Genomic DNA, 20,790 nt, shown 5'->3' with positions numbered 1-20,790 from the left:
GTCTCGATCTCCTGACCTCGTGATCCGCCCGTCTCGGCCTCCCAAAGTGCTGGGATTACAGGCTTGAGCCACCGCGCCTGGCCTCATCTTAAGCTTTGAAAGTGATCTTTTCTCCTGAGTTTACTGAGGAAGTGAGCACTATTCAGTCTTTGAGACTGTCAGAATTAACTAAATTAGTTTTATTTTTTAGAAACAGGGTCTCACTATGTCATCCAGGCTGGAGTGCAGTGGCTGTTCCCAGGTGCAATCATAGCACACGATTGCCTTGAACACCTGGGCTCAAGTATTCCTCCTGTCTCAGCCTCTCAGGTAGCTGGGACTACAAGCATACACCACTGTGCCTGGTCAAGTATTTGATAAGCCAAAGGTTTCAGTTTTTCTGAGAATACGGGGCTGCCCATTTCTCCCTATTTCTTTCCCAGGCTCTGGAAAGGCCCTTCAGGCTCAGAGGTGATGTTCATTTTTGTCCACGAAAGCAAAACAGTGTCAAGTATGAGTAATGACCTGGGCCAAATAATTTGCTGAGATATATACACAGGTTGGACAAGCCAGAGCACATTCCTGAAGTGCCAGCCTCTGCCTGCAAGATGGGCAGGGAACCCAGTGGCTCTGTGCTCAGCAGTCCTGGGTTAGCTGCTGCCCTCTGGCTGGAGAAAAGAAGTCTGAAGTCAGAAGTTTTGGAAATAACTTGACTTCCAGTGTGGAAGTCACACGAGTCATGTTATGGCCCTTCTCAATCATATCGGCAGCCAGGATGTGTGACCAGCTGCCCATCCTGGCCGGTGGGGCGGGGGACTGGCTGTGTTAGTCTGCTATTATCAGTTTGATGTACGTTGAGCAGCGTTTCTGCTCTTGTTTCCCCTGAGAACCCTGATTGACCAAGGGATTTTCTTGTTTTGCACAGATTAATCCTCAGTGTCAAGGATGGCTATACTCCAAATATTCCATCTTTCTTTTTCCCTTCAAAATGTATTTATGAAGCATCTGTTTATGCTGGATACCAGAGATAGAGCAGTGAATAAGGCAGATGTAGTCCCTGCCTTTGTGGAGCTTGTTGCATTGTAGGATCCTATATTCTCATTTAAGATTTGGACAATATCGTTGGCCTTGTTAACCCAGACTCTTCGATGGCCAGTAAATCCCTTAGGAGAGGAATTTAGGCTGAGTTAGTTTTCTGTAGCTGCTCTTTCTTTCTAAGGCACTGGCTGCAAGATGTATCTTTAGGGAGGTCAGCCATAGTGTGGGTAGATTTTAAGCTGTAAACGCTCATGGGGAACAGCTTAATCCAGAGATTTTGTGTATGTGTTGAGAGTATGGAATGCCCTTTCAGTCAATTTTCCTTCTTTGTAATAACTTTCTTTTTATTCTACACATTTATTTGGCCTTTTATTTTCTTTTGTTTTTTGAGACAAAGTCTTGATCTGTTGCCCAGCCTGGAGTGCAATGGCATGATCTCAGCTCACTGTAAGCCCACCTCCCGGGTTCACGCCATTCTCCTGCCTCAGCCTCCAGAGTAGCTGGGACTACAGGTGCCCGCCACCACGCCTGGCTAATTTTTTTGTATTTTTAGTAGGGATGGGGTTTCACTGTGTTAGCCAGGATGGTCTTGATCTCCTAACCTCGTGATCCACCCACCTTGGCCTCCCAAAGTGCTGGGATTATAGGCATGAGCCACGGTGCCCGGCCAGGCCTTTTATTTTCAAGCAGATTTTGTCTAGTATTGTTCCATGCCCAGGAGGCTTTTAGTAGGTCTAGAGTACATTTTTAAAAATTTGATTTTTTAATACCAAGTAGAATTATAAGGAGGCTTTTGATTTTTAATTTAAATTAAATTTAATTTAATTTTCTTGAGATAGGGTCTTGCTCTGTCACCCAGGCTGGAGTGTAGTGGTGTGATCACAGCTTACTGTAGCCTCAACCTCCTGGGCTCAAGCAATCTTCCCACCTTAGCCTCCCAAGTAGCTGGGACTACAGGCACACACCACCACATCCAGCTAATTTTTGCATTTTTTGCGGAGATGGATTTTCACCATGTTGCCCAGGCTGGTCTCAAAACGCTTGGGCTCAAGCAATCTGCCTGCCTTGGCTTCCCAAAGTGCTGGGATTATAAGTATGAGCCACCGTGCTTGGCCATAAGGAGGTTTTAAAAAACTTAATTTTGGAGAGTTTCAAACATACAAAATGAGACTGGATCGTTTAATGAGTCACTGGCCCTTTCCCCAGCACCACCTACCTCAATACATGGCCAATCCTGCCTCATCTACATCCATGCTGTATAAGGAAATAAATATACATCATCTGTATCTCAGCATGTTTCTCTAAAAGAGCCTGTTTCTTAATATCGTCATAATGCTCTTCTGCCTAAAGCATAATACTTTTCTTATTGGGAGGTATTTTAAAGGATACAAGAGGAGAGAAATTTAGCCCCAAACATCTTGCGCAGCATATCAGCTTTTTTCTTTTTTTCCTGTGTTCAGTTTTTGACCAAAAGCTTGCTGACATTTTATAAAAATGATAGCCATCTCTGCTCCTAGCAGCTTTTCTAGGTATGTATGTTGTGACTGGAGTAAGCATCAACTGTCTATTCCTCCATCTAAGAAGAATAACAGGTATTCACTTCATTTGGACCATATTTATGTACCCTGAGTAATTCCCAGACCTCTCTCAACTTCTAAAGTTCCCTATTCATTCAGCAAATAGTTACTGAGAGACCATTGCATGTCAGTCACTGTTAGATCTGGGAATTACGGTGGAAAAGAAGACAAACTGGGCCCTGGACTTGCTGGAATTTACAGTTGATAGGGAAGCAGGCCTTCCCCACACAAGGATACTGACATATCCCAACAGTTGCTAGGCTGCAGCTGTGGCGAGTGTCGTGGGGAAGCGCTGTGAGAGTGGACTGAGAAGACCTCAGGGGTCCGAAGGCTCAGGGAAGGCGTTCTTGATTCTTGAGGAAGCAGCATTTCAGCACAGCAGTGCAGATCGAGGGAACAGCACGTGTGATTACCTTGAAACAAGAAGGAGGTTTGCTCCTAAAGGAACAGAAGGGAGACAGTGAGGCAGGTGTGGGGTTGGGGAGGGGCGGGGGAAGTGAAAAGAGCCCCCCACCCTGGGCCTGCCTCTTCCAAATGGCCCTGAGACCTGAAGGCAGGCTCTTGGCTTCCCTACGACTGGAGACCCTGGGATACCACATGGAGACGTGAGTTCCAGTTGCTCTCCTGACTGTAACACTGTAGTGAAAAAAGAGCTCCAGTTTGGAAAGACATAGGCAGGTACTCGGAGGCTGTCACCCTGGAAGAAGAGAAGTCATACTATTTACACAGTAGGGTCACTGTGAGGATTAAAGAAAATATTATATATTATATATAATGTAATATATGTTATATATAATATATGTTATATAACATAATGTTACAATGTATGTTATATGTTATATATAATAAAATCATCTGACAACAAATTTCTTCCCCCTCCTCTTTCTTCAGTAACGTTCTTCTTCACTTTTCCTGTCAGGACCCATCAGCTCCTTGGGCTGCCTCAGGAGTCCCCTCCCCTGGCATGGAGAGGACTCCATCTCCACTGCGGGTAGAGTCCTGGGGCCGTGCCCTTCCCAGGGCCCTTTTATTTAGACCCTGACATTTACACAAATGATCAATTCAAACATAATGCTTTTTTCTTTTTGCCAAAAAACGTTCAAAGTCCACAAAAGAACATGAAGGGAAAAGTGAAATCTCATTTTCCTGAGGAAACTGTCGTTAGAGATCTGGATTCCATCTTTCGAGAAGTTTTACATACACAAACACACAGTCTTAAAAACAAAAATTTGAAATTTATGATTTTTCACTTAGTGTATCTTGATCTCTTTCTGTGTGTACAACTTTGAGCCCTGGGCCGCTCAGGAGTGTTCTGCAGACCTCATTGTTCCTGGCATTGCTTGTGTTTTCCCCGCTCCATGGCGGCCTCATCTCCCTGCCTAGGCCAGGGGCAGGATCCTCTGTGTCCAGCCATCTGAGTTTTCCTGCAAGCCAGTTCACCTCTGAAAGCCTCTGCTTTGCAGAAATGCATTTCACCAAAGCTCTGTGTCGTAATCGGCTTGTTTTTGAGGAACTGCGTGGAGTCTGTGACTGAAAGATCTTGCTTTTGTTTCCTGGTATTTGGGGAATTTCATTAGAGCTTTTCCTCTTCCTGGTTATGTGTCCGGTAAACTGGGGATCACTTAATGCCAGCTTGTGACTCTGCTGCAAACTATTTAACAGCTCAGTTACCCAAACTTAAGCACAAATGTCGGGGTAGCATCGGTGCTTTTGGGACCCAGCTGTAAGGGACTCAGGGGGAAGCGTTTACCAGAAGCAAGTACAAGGAATCACAGCCCCTTGCATCCATCTCTTTCCAAGTGTGGGAAGAAGGGCGAGAAGCAATGGTTGTTGTATTGTCTTACTTTTTAAAAAGCTTACATTGAAACGAAGCAAAACAAAACAAAAAACAAGCAAGGTAGAAAGGTATAAAGAAAATGGCAAAAGTCCATCCTGATCTCTAGCGCCTCCACCCCACCCAAGATTCCCTCCTTAGAGACCTGGAAGGTTCATCATCATCACGTAGCTTTCTAGACCTTCCTTTGATTTTGCAAACTTTGAATGAATGGGATCATAAAGTACTTACTGTTCTGCCACAATGAATGATTTCCAAATGCAAATTCAAGTTTTGTGTGTTAAAAAATATTTTGTGGGCCAGGTGTGGTGGCTCATGCTTGTAATCCCAGCACTTTGGGAGGCCAAAGCAGGCAGATCACGAATTTGAGACCAATCTGGTCAAGATGGTGAAACCTTGTCTCTACTAAAAATATAAGAATTGGCCGGGTGCAGAGGCTTACGCCTGTAATCCCAGCACTTTGTGGGGCTGAGGTGGGCGGATCACAAGGTCAAGAGATCAAGACCATCCTGGCCAACATGGTGAAACCCCCGTCTCTACTGAAAATACAAAAATTAGTTGGGCATGGTGGCACATGCCTGTAGTCCCAGCTGCGCAGGAGGCTGAGGCAGGAGAATTGGTTGAACCCAGGAGGCGGAAGTTGCAGTGAGCCGAGATTGCGCCACTGCATTCCAGCCTGGCAACAGAGTGAGACTCTGTCTCAAAAGCAAACAAACAAAATACAAAAATTAGCTAGTGTGGTGGTACACCCTTGTAATTCCAGCTACTTGGAAGACTGCGGCAGGAGAATCACTTGAACCTGGGAGGTGGAGGTTGCAGTGAGCCAAGATCACGCCACTACACTCCAGCCTCGGTGAGAGAGTGAGACTCCGTCTCAAAAAAAAGCGTTTTTTTTTTTTTTTAAATACATGGCAAGAATCTCTGTGTAAAGGCAGTTGAAAAGTTAGCAGGAGAGCAGAATTACCCTTATGGAATTTGGGTTTCTGTGCTGTGGGATTGTTGAGGTACCTGGGTCCGCCCCAGGGAAAATTGAGAGAAGACCAGTTTGTCTGAAGTCTCAGTTCTTGATCTTGGATTTTTTCTTACTTCTGTCCTTTCCATGTTGTGAAGGCCCCTACTCTGTCCCCCTGTGTCTAAACATAACCTGCGGTATGGGGAGGTGCTTAATGTCAGACAGAATCACAGAGCCAGGCATGAATGTAGATGTGTGTCTATAAGCAAGTTGCCTAACCTCTTTGAACTTCAGTTTTCTCAGCTATGAAGTGGAAAGTTCAGAAAGGACAATTGCTGTGTCACAGAGTGGTTGCGAACATTAAATGTGCTTAGGAATATTTCTAGCTTATAGTAGGTGCTCAACAAATCTTAATATACCCCTTTCCTGCTTGCTAAGCCTTCATTCTATAAAAGCGTGTTAAGGCTTGGAGATGTTACTGTTTCTCAAGGGTATTTGCATTTCAACAATGACTAAAACTTTAACTGAAGGAATTAAGAACCAGCCAACAGGACTGGGAGGATCCTTTTGGGCTGCAGTCGCACCACCTCTTCCTGGCTTTTCAGAAATATTTCATGAATGGTTGCAACAGGTTATGTATTAACACTTTCTCAGAACTTGGCCCCAGGACCAGCCCTACCCTCAGAGGACAGTTTGCCTGCTAGATGACCGCCAGCCTCAACCTTGTGCATTGTAGGCCATGTATTTAGTGATGAGGTTGGAGTCATATGGAGAAGCTGGGATAAGGGGAAAGACAGCATTATTAAGAGCATGAGGTTTCAAATGCTTGCTCTTATTACTAGGACAACACAAGTCCATCTGGTATCTTTGTGGGAATTACTCCTAGGTGAGTGGACGGGCCCTTATAGACATTACAAAGGGTGCTCTTCCTCCGGGATAAATGCAGCCCAAGCCTATGCCAAATCAACTTGGTGAACAGAGACCAGGTGGGATTTTTGCTCCCTCCATCTCCACTGCCAGGCAATGAGTGCTGGGCACAATTTGCATAATCATACACAGTAGGCCCATTATTACAACTGTTTGCATGAGGCTTCAAGAGTCATTATTCTTTTTCTCTTTTCCTACTTTCTTTTAGCATCTTGACCTGAGCAATGGAGAACCTACCAGGAAACTTCCTCAGGGTGTTGTTTATGGTGTGGTGCGAAGATCAGATCAAAATCAGCAGAAAGAAATGGTGGTGTATGGGTGGTCCACGAGTCAGCTGAAAGAAGAGATGAACTACATCAAAGATGTGAGCCATTTAAGAGTTTTTGCCCCCATCTGTTTTCTTTTTGTAGCATGCAAGAGGATGGAGTTGGAAGCATTGAAGTGAATGTAATAAGGTATTTTGAAAGAATTCTTAATGTTATCATTTTGGCTGGAAATGTTTCTGTGTATCTTCATGGTAATGTTAAAGTACAGATGTAAATCTGCAAGGAAGGAAAGGTTGAACTTCTGCTGGATGGATGTTACTAGGTAAGTATACTTAGGAGAGCAGATGGCTTCCTCCTTCCGTGTAGGGTTTAGAGGCTCTTGAGTGGTTTTTCTTTATTACATTTACCAGTCCCACATCCATCTCTGGCAAAAGGAATAGGAAGACTGTGGCTGATTCAGACCAATCAGTTGGGTTGAAACAAATGCTAGGAAGTCAACTACAATAAACTTTGTCCAACCAAGTCAATCAATGCCCTTCACTTCCTTGTATTTAATAATTTATTTCCTATCTTTTAAATTACATGTTCTTTTGAGAAAATTTGGGAAATACAAATATGTATGAAGAAGAAAATAAAATCACTCATAATCTCACCATTCAACCAGAGCAACTGTTAACATTTTGGAGTATTTTCTTCTCTCTCTCTCTCTTTTTCTCTCTCCATTTCTTTTCATTCCATCCTGTGTTCCCCTAGATTGACTGATTCCCCTCTTGACCAAACCACCCAGCTTATATGGAAGAGGAGATGGGCTGCTCTGACACTGATGGGCTCACATTATAGACCAGTGGCTTAGAAAGTGCTTGTAAGAGGCAGTGTGGGGCCAGGGAGTCACCCAGGCCTGTGAGCTCGCAGTCCTTGCTTGGAGCTCCAGCTGTGTCTGGCCCAGCAAGTCACTTTTACTCTGTGCATACTTCAGGCGTCAGGTTGAGATTGTGGGGGTTGGCTGGGCTTTGATAACTAAGGTTAAAAACACAGCTCTGTGAGCCCTATTTTATTTTGTGGGTTTTCAGATAAGATGCAAACTCACGAGGCCTTAGCTTTTGTGTGAGTTTTTAAAAGGAACATTTGTTGAATTTAAAAATAATAAATGCTTAGCAGAAAGTATGAGGGAAAGCCAGAAAAATTAACATGCATATACATAATGTATATGACAGCCACCAACCTCAAACTCCTAGTTATCCCAGCTTTCAAACATAATTTTAAAACTTTATTTTATTATGTATTTTTGAGACAAGGTCTCACTCTGTCATCCAGGCTGGAGTGCAGTGGCACAATCACAGCTTACTGCAGCTTCTACCTCCCCAGCCTCAAGTGATCCTCTTGCCTCAGCTTCCCAAGCAGCTGGGACTGCAGGTGCGTGCCACTACCCCCAGATAATTTTTTGTAGAGTCGGGATTTTGCCATGATGCCCAGGCTGGTCTCAAACTCCTGGACTCCAGTGAACCTCCCACCTCAGCTTCCCAAAGTGCTGGGATTACAGGTGTAAGCCACTGTGCCCGGCCTCCAGACATAATGTTTAACCATTCAAAATATTCAATTCCTGAATTTCCTGTTAAGAATAGCTCAGACATTTTAACTTTCTTGTATTTTTTTCTCAAGGAAATACATAGACCTTCCTCATTTAAATGCTCCAGAGGCATGGCTCCTCTCTTAGTAACCTTCTAAACAGAGTCCTGAGTCCCAGATTGCCCAAGACAAAGACAGGAGGAGATGTTGGCTAATCCTGAGTCGTGGATGACTTGTGCCAAAGTCACATGACCTGGAATTACCACCCTCCATTGTGATCTGCTACTTAAAACTAACTTTCAGGTCCCTCCTGCCACAGGTGGCTTCGGTATCATCCCTGGCCTGGTCGTTGCAGTATTTGCCTTTAGCTCAAGATTCCACCCAGTCAGCACTGGGAGCAGCGCAAGAGCCAGCTCAGGGCCACACATGAAAGCTGTTCTGCCTGCCTAGAATGAAAAGTTGTACTTTTAACCTCATTTTCCCAAAATGTTTGTAGTTAATGGCAAGAAAGTAGACTCTATTTTTAGAATTCATATCGAGAAGCCTTGGGGTCTTGACTCTCCTTTCCACCAAATCTCCATCAATATCCAGTAACCCCTAATAAACATGCTGTCTAATTTAAAACAATGTGCTTCAAAGTTAAGCCTTCCAATACTATGTCCTAAACACTTCCATTCTAACCAAACTGCTGCCTTTAGGCCCTTCCTAAAAGAGAAATTCTGGAGTGTGCTGGAGAAAACTCCCTTGAGACTTCCTGCCGTATTTGAGGATTCCTGAGTATTTTCCCCATCCTAGGGACACCAGAAGAAGAGAGGAGACAGGGACTGTTTGTAAGGTCTTTTGTTGTGTTTTTAAAGTTTTTGAGGTCCTGCTAGGCCTCTGAAAGTAGTACTGTAGAGAAACTTGAACAGCGTTTGTGTAAACAAGTGTTTTGGGGATCACTTGAACTTTTGTTACGTTTACTGCCTTGTGTGTTATTGGTGATTATTGAGGAACTGACTTTCCAATTTATGGGCTCTCCAGGGTTCATATTTTACTTCCTTCCATTCCAGATATTTAATTAATCTTTGGCAGTCAGAGCAGAGAGAGGGAAAATTAGAGGTTGCTTTCTTTGGTCCTCTTAACCATGAGTCTGTTAAAACATTTCTACTTGTAAAAATACGTGATGGGAAAAGGGCAAAACCTTGCCCAAATGTAATTTGAGGGTGATAGGTGAATTTCAACAAAGTATTTTTTCTTCAGAGTTCATTTGGCTAATTAATATTTATTATTATATTTATGTGTAATTATATAGAATTATATGTAATTAATATATATTAACATATTTTAATATATTCTATATTAATACATGCCTATATATTTTATTATGTATATTTATATACATAATAAAATAATACATATAAATTATTTGGATAATTCCTATCTAGTTTCTAACTAATTGTTGGGGGTGACCTCCCTTAGTTTCCTGACTGTCTTGTTCTTAAGAGTATTTTTATGTGGCTTCCTTCTTTCTTTAGAGTTTCTTAAAAGTTTTGGAAAGCTTGTATGAAAATGTTATAGCTTGATCTCTAACTAGTATCTCTGTGGGCTACAGGTGAGAGCCACTTTGGAAAAAGTGAGAAAGCGAATGTATGGAGACTATGGTGAGATGAGGCAGAAGATTCGACAGCTCACCCAGGAACTATCAGTAAGTCATTATCTCAGTTGCTTGGAGATAGGGAGGCATGGCAGAGCTCAGAGTGGTCTCTCAGTTGCTAGTGTCTAAAGATATTAGAGTATCTAGTGTTCTTTATCAATAGAATTATATTTTAAATAAACTGAGGAAATTTTTATCACAGAATGAAATGTGTTACCTAAAGGGACATTTTTGTGGCAAGAATAATCTTCTTCATGTTCAAAGCATTCCCACCAAAGTCAGGAGCAAAACAAGGAAGCCAGCTATCACTATTATTATTTAACATTGTTCTTGACATACTAGCCAAACAAGAGAAATAAACATATAGGTTTAAAAATGGCACAGATAGATGGAAAACTATCACTGTTTACAAACCATATGACTGTATACCTGGAAAGCCCAAGTGAACATGAGCTGATGAAAGAAAAACTACTATGAACAAATAAGGAATTCGTTATTTGTAGCAGGGTATAAAATTTTATATACACACACACACAGAGGATATAGAATTAATATATACAAACATGTTTCAATGTGCAAAAAATTTCCAAAATATCATCAACAGAAAAATACTACATACCTAGGAGTCAACTATAATAAGTGGAAAGAAACACCATGTGCTTAGAAAGGAAGACTCAGCATCATAAGATCCACATTACTGTACCAATGTGATATGACCCAATAAAAAGACCAACAGGTTTTTTTTTTATAAGTGGAGAAGGTGATTCTAAGGTTTATATAGAAAATAAATAAAAAGAGTTGTGAAAATAATGAGAAAAAAGAGCAATGAGAAGGAGTAGCCTTATTAAATGTTGAAAGAAAATGCAAAAGCCTCAGAGAGTGAAACAGTATCGTAGTGGCACATAAATAGGCAAACATCATTTAAAAATACTCCAGAAGTGTACCCCAATATGTGATAAATGTAGCATCTCAAAAAAGGAAGGAAAATGGACTAGTCAATATGTGCTATTAGGAAAACTTACTTGCTGTTGGAAGTCTTGTACCTGGATAAATTCCAAATGTATCAAAGATTTAAATGTGAAAAATAAAATCCAAAAGCACTAGAAGAAAAATATGTGTGAATTCATTTATACCGTTGGAGTAAGGGAATGCCTTTTCTTATTATGACATAAAATTTCAAAACCATGAAAAGAAAGGCTGATAACTGACAACTTTAAAATGAGAAACTCCTGCTGGTAAAAATGTCAAAGTCAAATGACCGGGAAAAATTATTTGTCCTTCATGTCATAGATAGTAGGCTCATTTTCTGAATATTTAAAGATCCCCCACAAATCAAGAAGAGAAAGGCTACAACTCATAAAAACAGATGAAAGATTTGTAACAGGTAATTATACTAAAGGAAAGATGGAGAGTTTTATGTGTATGACAGGATGCTCTGCCTCACCTCATTGTAAGAAAAATGCAGGTTAAAACCATCCCATGATATAATTTTTATCTATTAGACCCGCCAAAGTGCAAGAGGTGGGCAGGACATTGTTCACAGGCCTATGGGCAAACAAGCGGGTTGCTGATGAAAATGCAATTTGCTCTTACTCTTATAGAGAACAATTCAGCATTATTGATCAAAATTACGGATGCTTAGATCCTTTGACCCAGCAATTCTATTCCTCTCACATATGAGGAAAGACGTAAGGATAGACTTATTTATTGCAGCATTGTTTGTAATAGTAAAACAATTGGAAACCTAAATGTCTATCAAGAAGGGGAAAGTGGCCAGGCACAGTGGCTCGTGCTTATGATCCCAGCACTTTGGGAGGCTGAGACAGGTGGATCATTTGAGGTCAGGAGTTCGAGACCAGCCTGGCCAACATGGTGAAACCCTGTCTCTACCAAAAATACAAAAATTAGCCAGGCATGGTGGTGCAGGTAGTAATCCTATCTCCTTGGTAGGCTGAGGCAGGAGAATCGCTTGAGCCTGGGAGGCGGAGGTTGCAGTGAGCCGAGATTGTGCCATTGCACTTCAGTCTGGGTGACAGAGTGAGACCCTGTTTCAAAAAAAAAAAAAAAAAAAAAGGGTAAAGTAAGATAAATTATGTGTCTTTACAACAGAATATATGCAGTTAAAAAAAAAAAAAAAAACAAGTAAGCCCTTGAAGAGGAGATACAGAGAGATGTAGATGGTGAAAAAAAGCAAGATGCAAGAAAATATGCAGGAAAATTTTGCTACCATTTGTATAAAACAGGAAGATAAGATAAGTATATCAGGATTGTTCTGTGTGTGCACAAAAAGTTACTAAAAGGATAATCCAGAAAGTAACGAACTACTGTTTCTAACTGGGAGGCAGGAATGGGTAGGTGGTAACTGAGCAGGGTGGTAATTTTTTATAAAAATATAAAAGTAACTTTATACTTTTTAAATGTTTGCACCGTGTGAGTGTATTACCTACTCAAAAATTTAAGAAAAATAACCTTCCTGTAGTTTAGCCAAGCTAATGCTTGTGGACATTTAAAAAAATTTGTTATTAATAACCTCAAAGATAAAAGTCCCTGTCTCTATGACATACCTTCCGTAAGAGTTAATATCTGTGGGGAAGAAGGGCAGTTACAACAGTCATGCATTAGAGTTCAATTTATGGCTGGGCTGTGAGATTAAGTGCTTAAGTAACACCCACTACCTTGATGATAGGAGTGGAGCTATGTAAATTTATCCACCCAGCTCATTCCCACTGGCATGTGGGAGGACATTTGTGAAATTCTCACCTGCTTATGGAAAGTCATTCTGCCATGGCTGTCAGACACCAATGACTGTCATCAAAGCCAAAGAATTGGATTTGCAATAGATGTGTAAACAAGACTCTGCTCCTCGCTTTCCGTCACCATCTCCTACACAACCTCATTTTCTCATGCTAGAATTGTCCCAGAAACCGTGTCTCTCTGCCTGCAGGTCTCCTCCTTCTCCAAGCCATCCTACATATTAGCCAGATTAAGACTGCTAAATGATTGCTGTTGAAACATGCTGCTGAACACAAAGCTGCCACGTGCTCCTGGGCCTGGTCTGCTGCTTCAATTCTGTCTCCACTCTCCAGGGTGCACCTCCTGCTCTGCTGTGCCAAGCTTCCTGCTGCTCCCAGAGGACATATGGGGGGCCTTCCTGGAGACTTCTACCCTCAGTCCTAACTATATCTAGCCTCTTGCCAATATCTAGGTCAAGACTGGCCTCTGACTCAGACATGTTAAACACACACACCCAACAAAGACAGCAGCAACAACAGCAGCAGCAAAACAACTCTTTTTTTGTTTGTTTGTTTTTTAAATGAGACAGAGTTTTGCTGTTGTCGTCCAGGCTGGAGTGCAACGGTGCCATCTCGGCTCACTGCAACCTTGGCTCACTGCAACCTCAGCCTCCAGGGTTCAAGCGATTCTTCTACCTCTGCCTTCCACGTAGCTAGGATTACAAGCGTGCACCACCACACCTGGCTAATTTTTGTATTTTTAGTAGAGATGGAGTTTCACCACATTGGCCAGGCTGGTCTCGAACTCTTGACCTCAGGTGATCCGACTGCCTTGGCCTCCCAAAGTGCTGGGATTACAAAAACAACTCTTGAGAATTGAGTGAGACCAAAGCATATTCTCTCCATGGTGACTACAAACAGCAAGGTGGCTGCAGAAGTTATTTCACCTGGGTTCTAGTTCTAGGAGTGCCACTTCTGAGCTTTTTGACAATGAGCAAATCACATAACCTCTCTGACTGTTTTCTTCCTTGCAAAAGACAACGTTGTGACTCCTGCACAGTCTGTGGGTAAAGGGTCTGTGGGTAAACACTCTCCAAAGGAAGATGATTCTTGCCCTTCTACTCTCTGGGTCATGCAGATATTGACTTTTAATTTAAAGCTTTACTTTAGGTATTGTTGAAGTAGATGTGGCTTCTAACTGAAGAAAGTTCCAGCCTAACTGAAGATTGTTGTGAACGTGTAGGGATTGATTTTGTGTGACTGTCTCCTTGATCTGTCCAGGTTTCCCATGCTCAACAGGAGTATCTGGAGAATCACATCCAAACCCAGTCGTCTGCCCTGGATAGTTTTAATGCCATGAACTCAGCCTTGGCGTCGGATTCCATTGGCCTGCAGGTACTCATCTGGTTACTGCTATGACAGGGCAACCCAGCTTAATCAAGAGTGGGGCCTGTGCCTTTGTAGAAAAATAAGTCACAGAACGTCCTCAGCTCATCATTCAGAATTCTTTAAGCAGAACCACTGTGAAGACTTATGCCCAGAAGACAGTGAAGGAAATTGAATGAAGCATTTCCAATCTGAGACTTTAAGGTTTTGGTTTGGCTCTCACTGAAAAGGGAATTTAGACCCTGAGTTTAGTGTGAGAGATGTCGCTTGCTCCACCAGATACCCGAGTAGTCCTCAGCATCAGTGCCTAACCCCGCACATCAGCCCTCTTCCTCCAGCCCCAGTGCCACAAGAAGCGCCACCTAATCACAGAATAACACAGACTTCACCAAAGACAATCTGTACTCTTTCATGGCAAGCAATATAAAAAAGGCTTGTAACCACTTTTTTATAATTAGAAATTATTTTGTATCAGAAAGAATCATGGATATTCCATGTCTTGTAGTAGCAGACAGGGAAACAGAAAGACCCAGTATCTTATATTTGTGAAAATTCATGTTATTATCTCACTTTGAGGGATTGTTTTCTTGGTTGATTTGGTTTACTAGGAGCCATTCAAGTGCTTCCCATTCTTACTCTTACAAGTCCCCTAACATGCAAATTAACTTGAAAATGTTCAAAACTAAGCATTACATGTGTTTGAAATAGCTTCCCTTGGTCTTCATTTCCAAATATATGAACAATAGTTTTTACCTCCCCTCCAACTTTATTTGGCTCTTATCTTTTTACCCTCCTCTCAGAAGTTCCAAAAGCTATTTCAAATCCTTTCTTGTTCTATGTAAGTAATTTATCAGATAAACAAATTTTCATGTTGGGATTCTCCACTTCCCCTAATTCTCTGATAACAGTTGGTATGGGCAGCAGTGACAACAGAAAGGCTTGGCCACTGTCCTGGAGTGGGTCTGGGTGGCCTCGTGTTTGGGTTCGTCTGGGATACCCATTTCTGGTGGGGCCTCTGAGTCCCACCCTTTTCCTGGCTCTCTTGAGTGTATGCCAGCTTTCCCCTGGCCTCAGGCCAAGCACCACTGGTTCTGGTTTGCTCAGTAGCCTTTGTTTTCCCTTCCTCCTGTTGTCAGGGGGCTTGCCAAGGTTCCCTTTCCTCCCCTTTCAGATGCCGTCTTATTCCCAGCCCACCAGCAAGGGCTTTATCTCACCTGAGTTCAGACTTAGTTGGTATTTTTACTACATCTCTGGTTCTTCTTCCCAGAAAAAAAAAATATATATTTGCTAGTGTTTTCTGGCAATTCTTCTGCTTTGCCATCTGGCCAACACTCTGGCATTTACTGCAGAGGCCAGCTGTTTGACTGTGACCCAGGCACCTTGACTGATTCCTAGTTATCGTGCAGGATCTTAGTCCTGGACAGCCAAAGGAGCCTTATAGCTAAAACCGCTGAGAGAAAGTGACAGAGAGAGAGAGAGACAGAGAGAGAGAGAGAGAGAGAGAGAGAGAGGAGAGATTGAGAAGGAGAAGGAGAAAGAGGTGCCATCTCACAGCAGGAAACTCAACCTGCTAGAGGAAGAGGGCTGATGTAGGGTGTTAGGCACTGATGCTGAGGACCACTCGGGTACCTGGTGGACCAAGTCTGAAGGTAGCTGGCTTCTTCCTTATGCAAGATCCCAGCCTCTTCCACTGGCCCACTCTACTCACTTTCATCATTATTGACAGGGGGACCAGACCCTTGGTTTGATTCCATAGAATGTCAGAGCTAGAAAGTACTGAGAGGATCTCTAATCCCTTTGTTTTATGAATAAACAAACTGAGGCCAACAGAGAGAAATGACACGAACAAGATGCCTACCTAGTGACAGAGCCAGGATTAGAAGAATCCTGGTCTCTTGGGCCAGAGTGTAGGTTCTTTATGGATACAAGAGTAGAATCTGTGAAGCCAGTGCGGCTGGGGGAGTGGGTAGCTGGCCTAGGTGGTTTCTAAAGCCCCTTGAAGCTCAAATGTTCTGTGACTCCATGCTTCCAAATGGCTTCAGTATCTCCTTTAGTATCTAATCACCTCCTTCAGAAATTCTTTTTCTTGATTCAAGTAGGTTTAGGAGTGAAAGGCTTATATTGTCCAAAGTAGAGGCTGAGGAATTGAGGAAGCTTCAGAGACTGATCATCTAGACAAGAGCACAGAGGTGTTAGAAACAGTGCCCAACACCAGGGTTTTCACGTCTTGTACTGTGAAGTTTTAGATGACTGGGGACATAGTACAAGATGCCTTTCCAATGGCAGGGATTCTATGGAGGCCATTTATCTCTAAGGAGAGTTAACCAAGTAGAAACCAAAGCAGTAAATAGCAGCACCATTTTTTTTCTTTTTCTTTTTTATAATTTTTTTAGAGATGGCGTCTTGCTCTGTTGCCCAGGCTGGAGTGCAGTGGTGTGATCATAGTTCACTGCAGCCTCAACCTCCTAGGCTCAAGTGATCCTCATGCCTCAGCCTCCTGGGTATCTGGGGCTACAGGTACACACAACCATGTCTAGCTGCTTTTTAATTTTTTTGTTGTTGTTGCCTGGTCTTGAACTCCCACCTCGGCCTCCCGAAGTGCTGGGATTACAGTCATAAGCCATCACTCATGGCCAACACTATTGATTTAAACATCCTTGCTTCAGTGTGGCCTATAGCAAAAATCACTTGCCTGCATTACCAAATTCTGTTCCTTAGTAATTCTTTATTGCTACCCCTCTCTGCCTAAGGGAGGAAGGTGAAACGTTTGCAGGTATGCGAGTATTCTCAGTCATGTTGTCACTATCCTGGCAGGCAGTCTAGAAGCACAGAAGGGATAGCTCTTTTAAGAAAAAGAGGAGGCCAGATGTGGTGGCTCACGCCTGTAATCCCAGCACTTTGGGAGGCCGAGTCAGGTGGATCACAAGGTCAGGAGTTCGAAACCAGCCTGGCCAATATGGTGAAACCCCATCTCTACTACAAACACAAAAATTAGCCAGGTGTGGTGGCAGGTGCCTGTAGTCCCAGCTACTCAGGAGGCTGAGGCAGGAGCATCACTTGAACCTAGGAGGCAGAGGTTGCAGTGAACCGAGATCACGCCACTGCACTCCAGTCTGGGTGACAGAGTGAGACTCTGTCTCAAAAACAAACAAAAAAAAAAAAAAAGAAAAAGAAAAAGAGGAATATCTTTATTTTATAAAGCTCATATTTTGTTTTCTGATTTCATTGTGGCAATTTGGGAAATACAGAAAAAATAAATAAGAAAGAAGATATCCATAGCCCTATCACATAGTAAAAACTATCATTCAGATTTCCTTCTAGTCTTTTCCCCCCAGTGCATAAACATGTGTTTGAACCAATGCTTATGCATAGTTTTCAAAATGGGATTGTACTATACTGTTTTCAAAGGCTTTTTTTTTTTTTTTTCCTCATGTGAAATGATGTATTATAACACTTTTCCTTGGAAGGACTCCACTTTAATACATTTCCATCCATCCTAAGCAGTGGCAAGTGGTGTTGGCAGCAACTATAGGATGGTATGGGAGAGGCTTTCAATCCCACCAAGCTACAGGGGCAGACCTCTTGGCCACCGTGGGAGACCCGCAGTCCCTCACAGCACAGGGTCCCAGACTGGCAGCTGCTGTAGCCTAGCACAGCTACCCCAGTGGTTAATGATAAGGGGATTTCCCAGCGCATGGTGCAGCCCATGTGTTTTCACGCCACCGAATCTGGTTTTGTTTTTATTTTCATCCTCACAGAAAACCCTCGTGGATGTGACTTTGGAAAACAGCAACATTAAGGATCAAATCAGAAATCTGCAGCAGACGCATGAAGCATCCATGGACAAGCTGAGGGAAAAGCAGAGGCAGTTGGAGGTAGCGCAAGTGGAAAATCAGCTGCTGAAAATGAAGGTGGAGTATAAAAGCCTGGATTTATTTTCTGTGAACCTTTCTCCTCTTTCCTTCTCCCTTTTCTCTTCCCATCTTCAGCTTTTCCATTTCCTTTTTCCATTCTCTTCTTCACTGGATTTTTTTTTTTTTTTTTTGAGACAGAGTCTTGCTCTGTCACCCAGGCTGGAGTACAGTTGCACAATCATGGCTCACTGCAACCTCCGCCTCCCGGGTTCAAGCAATTCTCGTGCCTCAGCCTCCCAAGTAGCTGGAATTACAGGCATGGGCCACCACGCCCAGCTAATTTTTGTATTTTTAGTAGAGACGGGGTTTCACCATGTTAGCCAGGCTGATCTTGAACTCCTGACCTCAGGTGATCCACCTGCCTTGGCCTCCCAGAGTGCTGGGATTACAGGCATGAGCCACTGTGCTTGGCCCAGATTGGGGGTGCTTCATAAATGCCCCCATTGGGCATGCCTTTCTTGGCCTCCAGTGGCCTCAAGGGCTCTTTAGACACTTACCGTGGTGCTGCTGTTATGTTACTGAGAAGATGCTTGGGATGCCCACAGATCTGGGATGTCAGAAGCCTTGGAGATCTGTCCCTTCACTGTTTAGATTTTCTTTGAGGTCCCAAGGCCTTTCTGTTTGGCTTGACAATAAAGAGCTGAGGGACACACAATAAGCTGGTACTTGGGCTGTGACCCCTTCTCAAGAAGAAAACTGGTGGGTGACTAGGGACACTGGGGGAGTGTCCCATTTGGCCCCCTGGGCTGGGAGCGTTCCTGAGCTGGACTTCTAGTGCCCTAGAGGCATTAGCGCCCCTCCCAAATTTAAACCGTGGATAGACTTCCTACCCAGCGACAGGAGCAGATCCGTGAATGGCTCCTGGAGGGCACTTAATACATTATGTCTTGGATGAATTCCTTTGTATGTAAGTCTGTGGTTTTAAAATTTTGCTCAGCACAGACTCAGGCTATAGTATGGGTAGTATATCCACATCGTTTATTGCTCAAAGTAGAATATGTGAGGGAGTGAAAGGTGGTACTATTGGTAATTTAGTCAGGGAGACAAACTGGGAAGTGTAGGCCGCTTCACAGGGGTGGGCTGGGTGGGGAGGAGGGGCTGCCGGTGCGCCGCCCGGTCTCTGTATTGCCACCCTCAGGATCTGCTGCCAGTTCCCCTGGCCTGCCACAGCCGTAGGGCAGATCATTTCCTCTCTATGTTCACTTCTAACAGGGCAGCTCTTCTTTTCCATATATTGCCTTTCTCAGTAAGAGTTAGTTTGCAGGGGGGTGCGGGGGGGAGTTTATATTGCTAAAAAAGCCTGAAATTACTGATTTAAGTATTTTTTTTTCAGCTGAGGGGATTTATTCAATCATTCATTCTACAAATATTTATTGAGTGTCTACTCTATGTGTGGGTCCAGTTCAGTCCTGTTGGTTCCAGAGGTGGCCTGTCACGAGGCATCTGGGGACATCATTAGGCTGCTTGGCAATCTGGCTGCTTCCCTGGAGTCCAAGCATTTCACTCTAGCCCACAGTTGCCTGTTTTAGAGACTGATGCTTGTTTTCATCCTGACAGTGGAGTTAAAAAGGTTTTTCCTACTCCTCCTATTTAACTCCCCAAATTAAAAAAAAAAAAAAAAGCTTCAGGAACTCATGGTATGTTACATGACCTGGAGGCAGAGTGAATGGGCCTTCAGGGTCAGAGGCCTTTCAGTGAGCTGTGCGTGCACTGCAAATGGAGCACATGCACACAGGGTTTCTCTCAGCTGGAGATAAGCTCTGTTCAGGATTTTCCACTTTGGGACTTCGTGGTGCCAACACTTGCCCAGTGTGATGAGAAGGGAGAAGTCAAGGGCATCAAGAGAGACTTGTCATATCTTGGAAATAAACATCATGTAACCTATTGAGGTTGAAGAATGTCTCCCTTTTCCAGAGTTTAGGTACGCAGCAAACTCAGCTGTCTGCAATAGGCAATAACCTGGAAGAAGGGGATGAGAGCAAACCTTCTGCAGCATAAAATCAATGGCGGGAAGGCTGTGTGTGAGGACGTGGCCTGGCAAACAGGAGGCACCAGCCACTACCAACCTAAGCCCTGCCCACCTGCAACTCCACTGACTTTTTCTCACCTTCTAAGCCAGGCCTGCTTCAGCACTAGGGGTGCCAGCTTAGTGTTGCCCATGCTAGGCTGGAATGTTTCCAAAAGCAACATTTAGGAAAGCACAAAGGTGTGGAAAGGGTGAGTCCAGATTTCTCCTTTGAGCTTAGCTGGTCTTACCTAGAAACTGGCTTGGCTAATGCAAGTAATGAGATTGCTTAGAGTTTCTACCTTTTGAAAGAGTCACTTATGTGGAGGATACCTTTGTCCTGAGCATGCCCCCAAAATTCATGTGAAATGTCACTTTTTATTTTTCTGTGGCTCTGCTCACCCCTCTTCCTCCCTTTCCCTGTTAGGTCTTGCTGCGTCTCTGCTGTTGAACTCAGTGGATGAGCTCACTGCCTCTGTGAGTCCCCACACGAAATGCACGGAGTGGAAGCCGCCAGCTCCCCTGGGCCCTGCCAAAGCTGCCATTCTGAAATGAGTCTCTTTGTAGGTGGAATCGTCCCAAGAAGCCAATGCCGAGGTGATGCGAGAGATGACCAAGAAGCTGTACAGCCAGTATGAAGAGAAGCTGCAGGAAGAACAGAGGAAGCACAGTGCCGAGAAGGAGGCTCTTCTGGTGTGTGTGTTGTAGCTGCCGATGTAAACTAACCGGGAATTGTTGGTTCATTATTGGTGGTGATGTTTACTTAGTAGTGTTTATTCTTAGAGGTGGGTTAGTGGGCTAGGCCATGGGTAAGGGATCAAGGAATTATTCATCTGCTCATTCACTCCCCTCCCATCTTCCCCTCTGCCTTTTTTTTTTTGAGACAGAGTCTTGCTCTGTCGCCCAGGCTGGAGTGCAGTGGCCGGATCTCAGCTCACTGCAAGCTCCGCCTCCCAGGTTCACGCCATTCTCCTGCCT

General features: G+C 43.5%; 1 protein-coding gene across 2 annotated transcripts in view; it reads left to right on the top strand.

Moving 5' to 3' along the window:
* Nucleotides 1–20,790, top strand: part of MYZAP (myocardial zonula adherens protein) — a 94,047-nt gene that overhangs the window by 20,176 nt on the left and 53,081 nt on the right. For both annotated transcript variants that reach the window (XM_011940520.1, XM_011940519.1), the window contains exons 3-7: nt 6,516–6,671; nt 9,734–9,826; nt 13,789–13,902; nt 17,652–17,804; nt 20,380–20,505. In XM_011940520.1, coding sequence (XP_011795910.1) covers nt 6,516–6,671; nt 9,734–9,826; nt 13,789–13,902; nt 17,652–17,804; nt 20,380–20,505 — 642 coding nt within the window. The remainder of the gene's footprint in view (nt 1–6,515; nt 6,672–9,733; nt 9,827–13,788; nt 13,903–17,651; nt 17,805–20,379; nt 20,506–20,790) is intronic.

Source organism: Colobus angolensis, unplaced genomic scaffold (genome assembly GCF_000951035.1).
Source record: "Colobus angolensis palliatus isolate OR3802 unplaced genomic scaffold, Cang.pa_1.0 Scaffold19, whole genome shotgun sequence".
Lineage (NCBI taxonomy): Eukaryota > Metazoa > Chordata > Mammalia > Primates > Cercopithecidae > Colobus > Colobus angolensis.
This window is presented reverse-complemented; position numbering and strand designations above follow the sequence as displayed.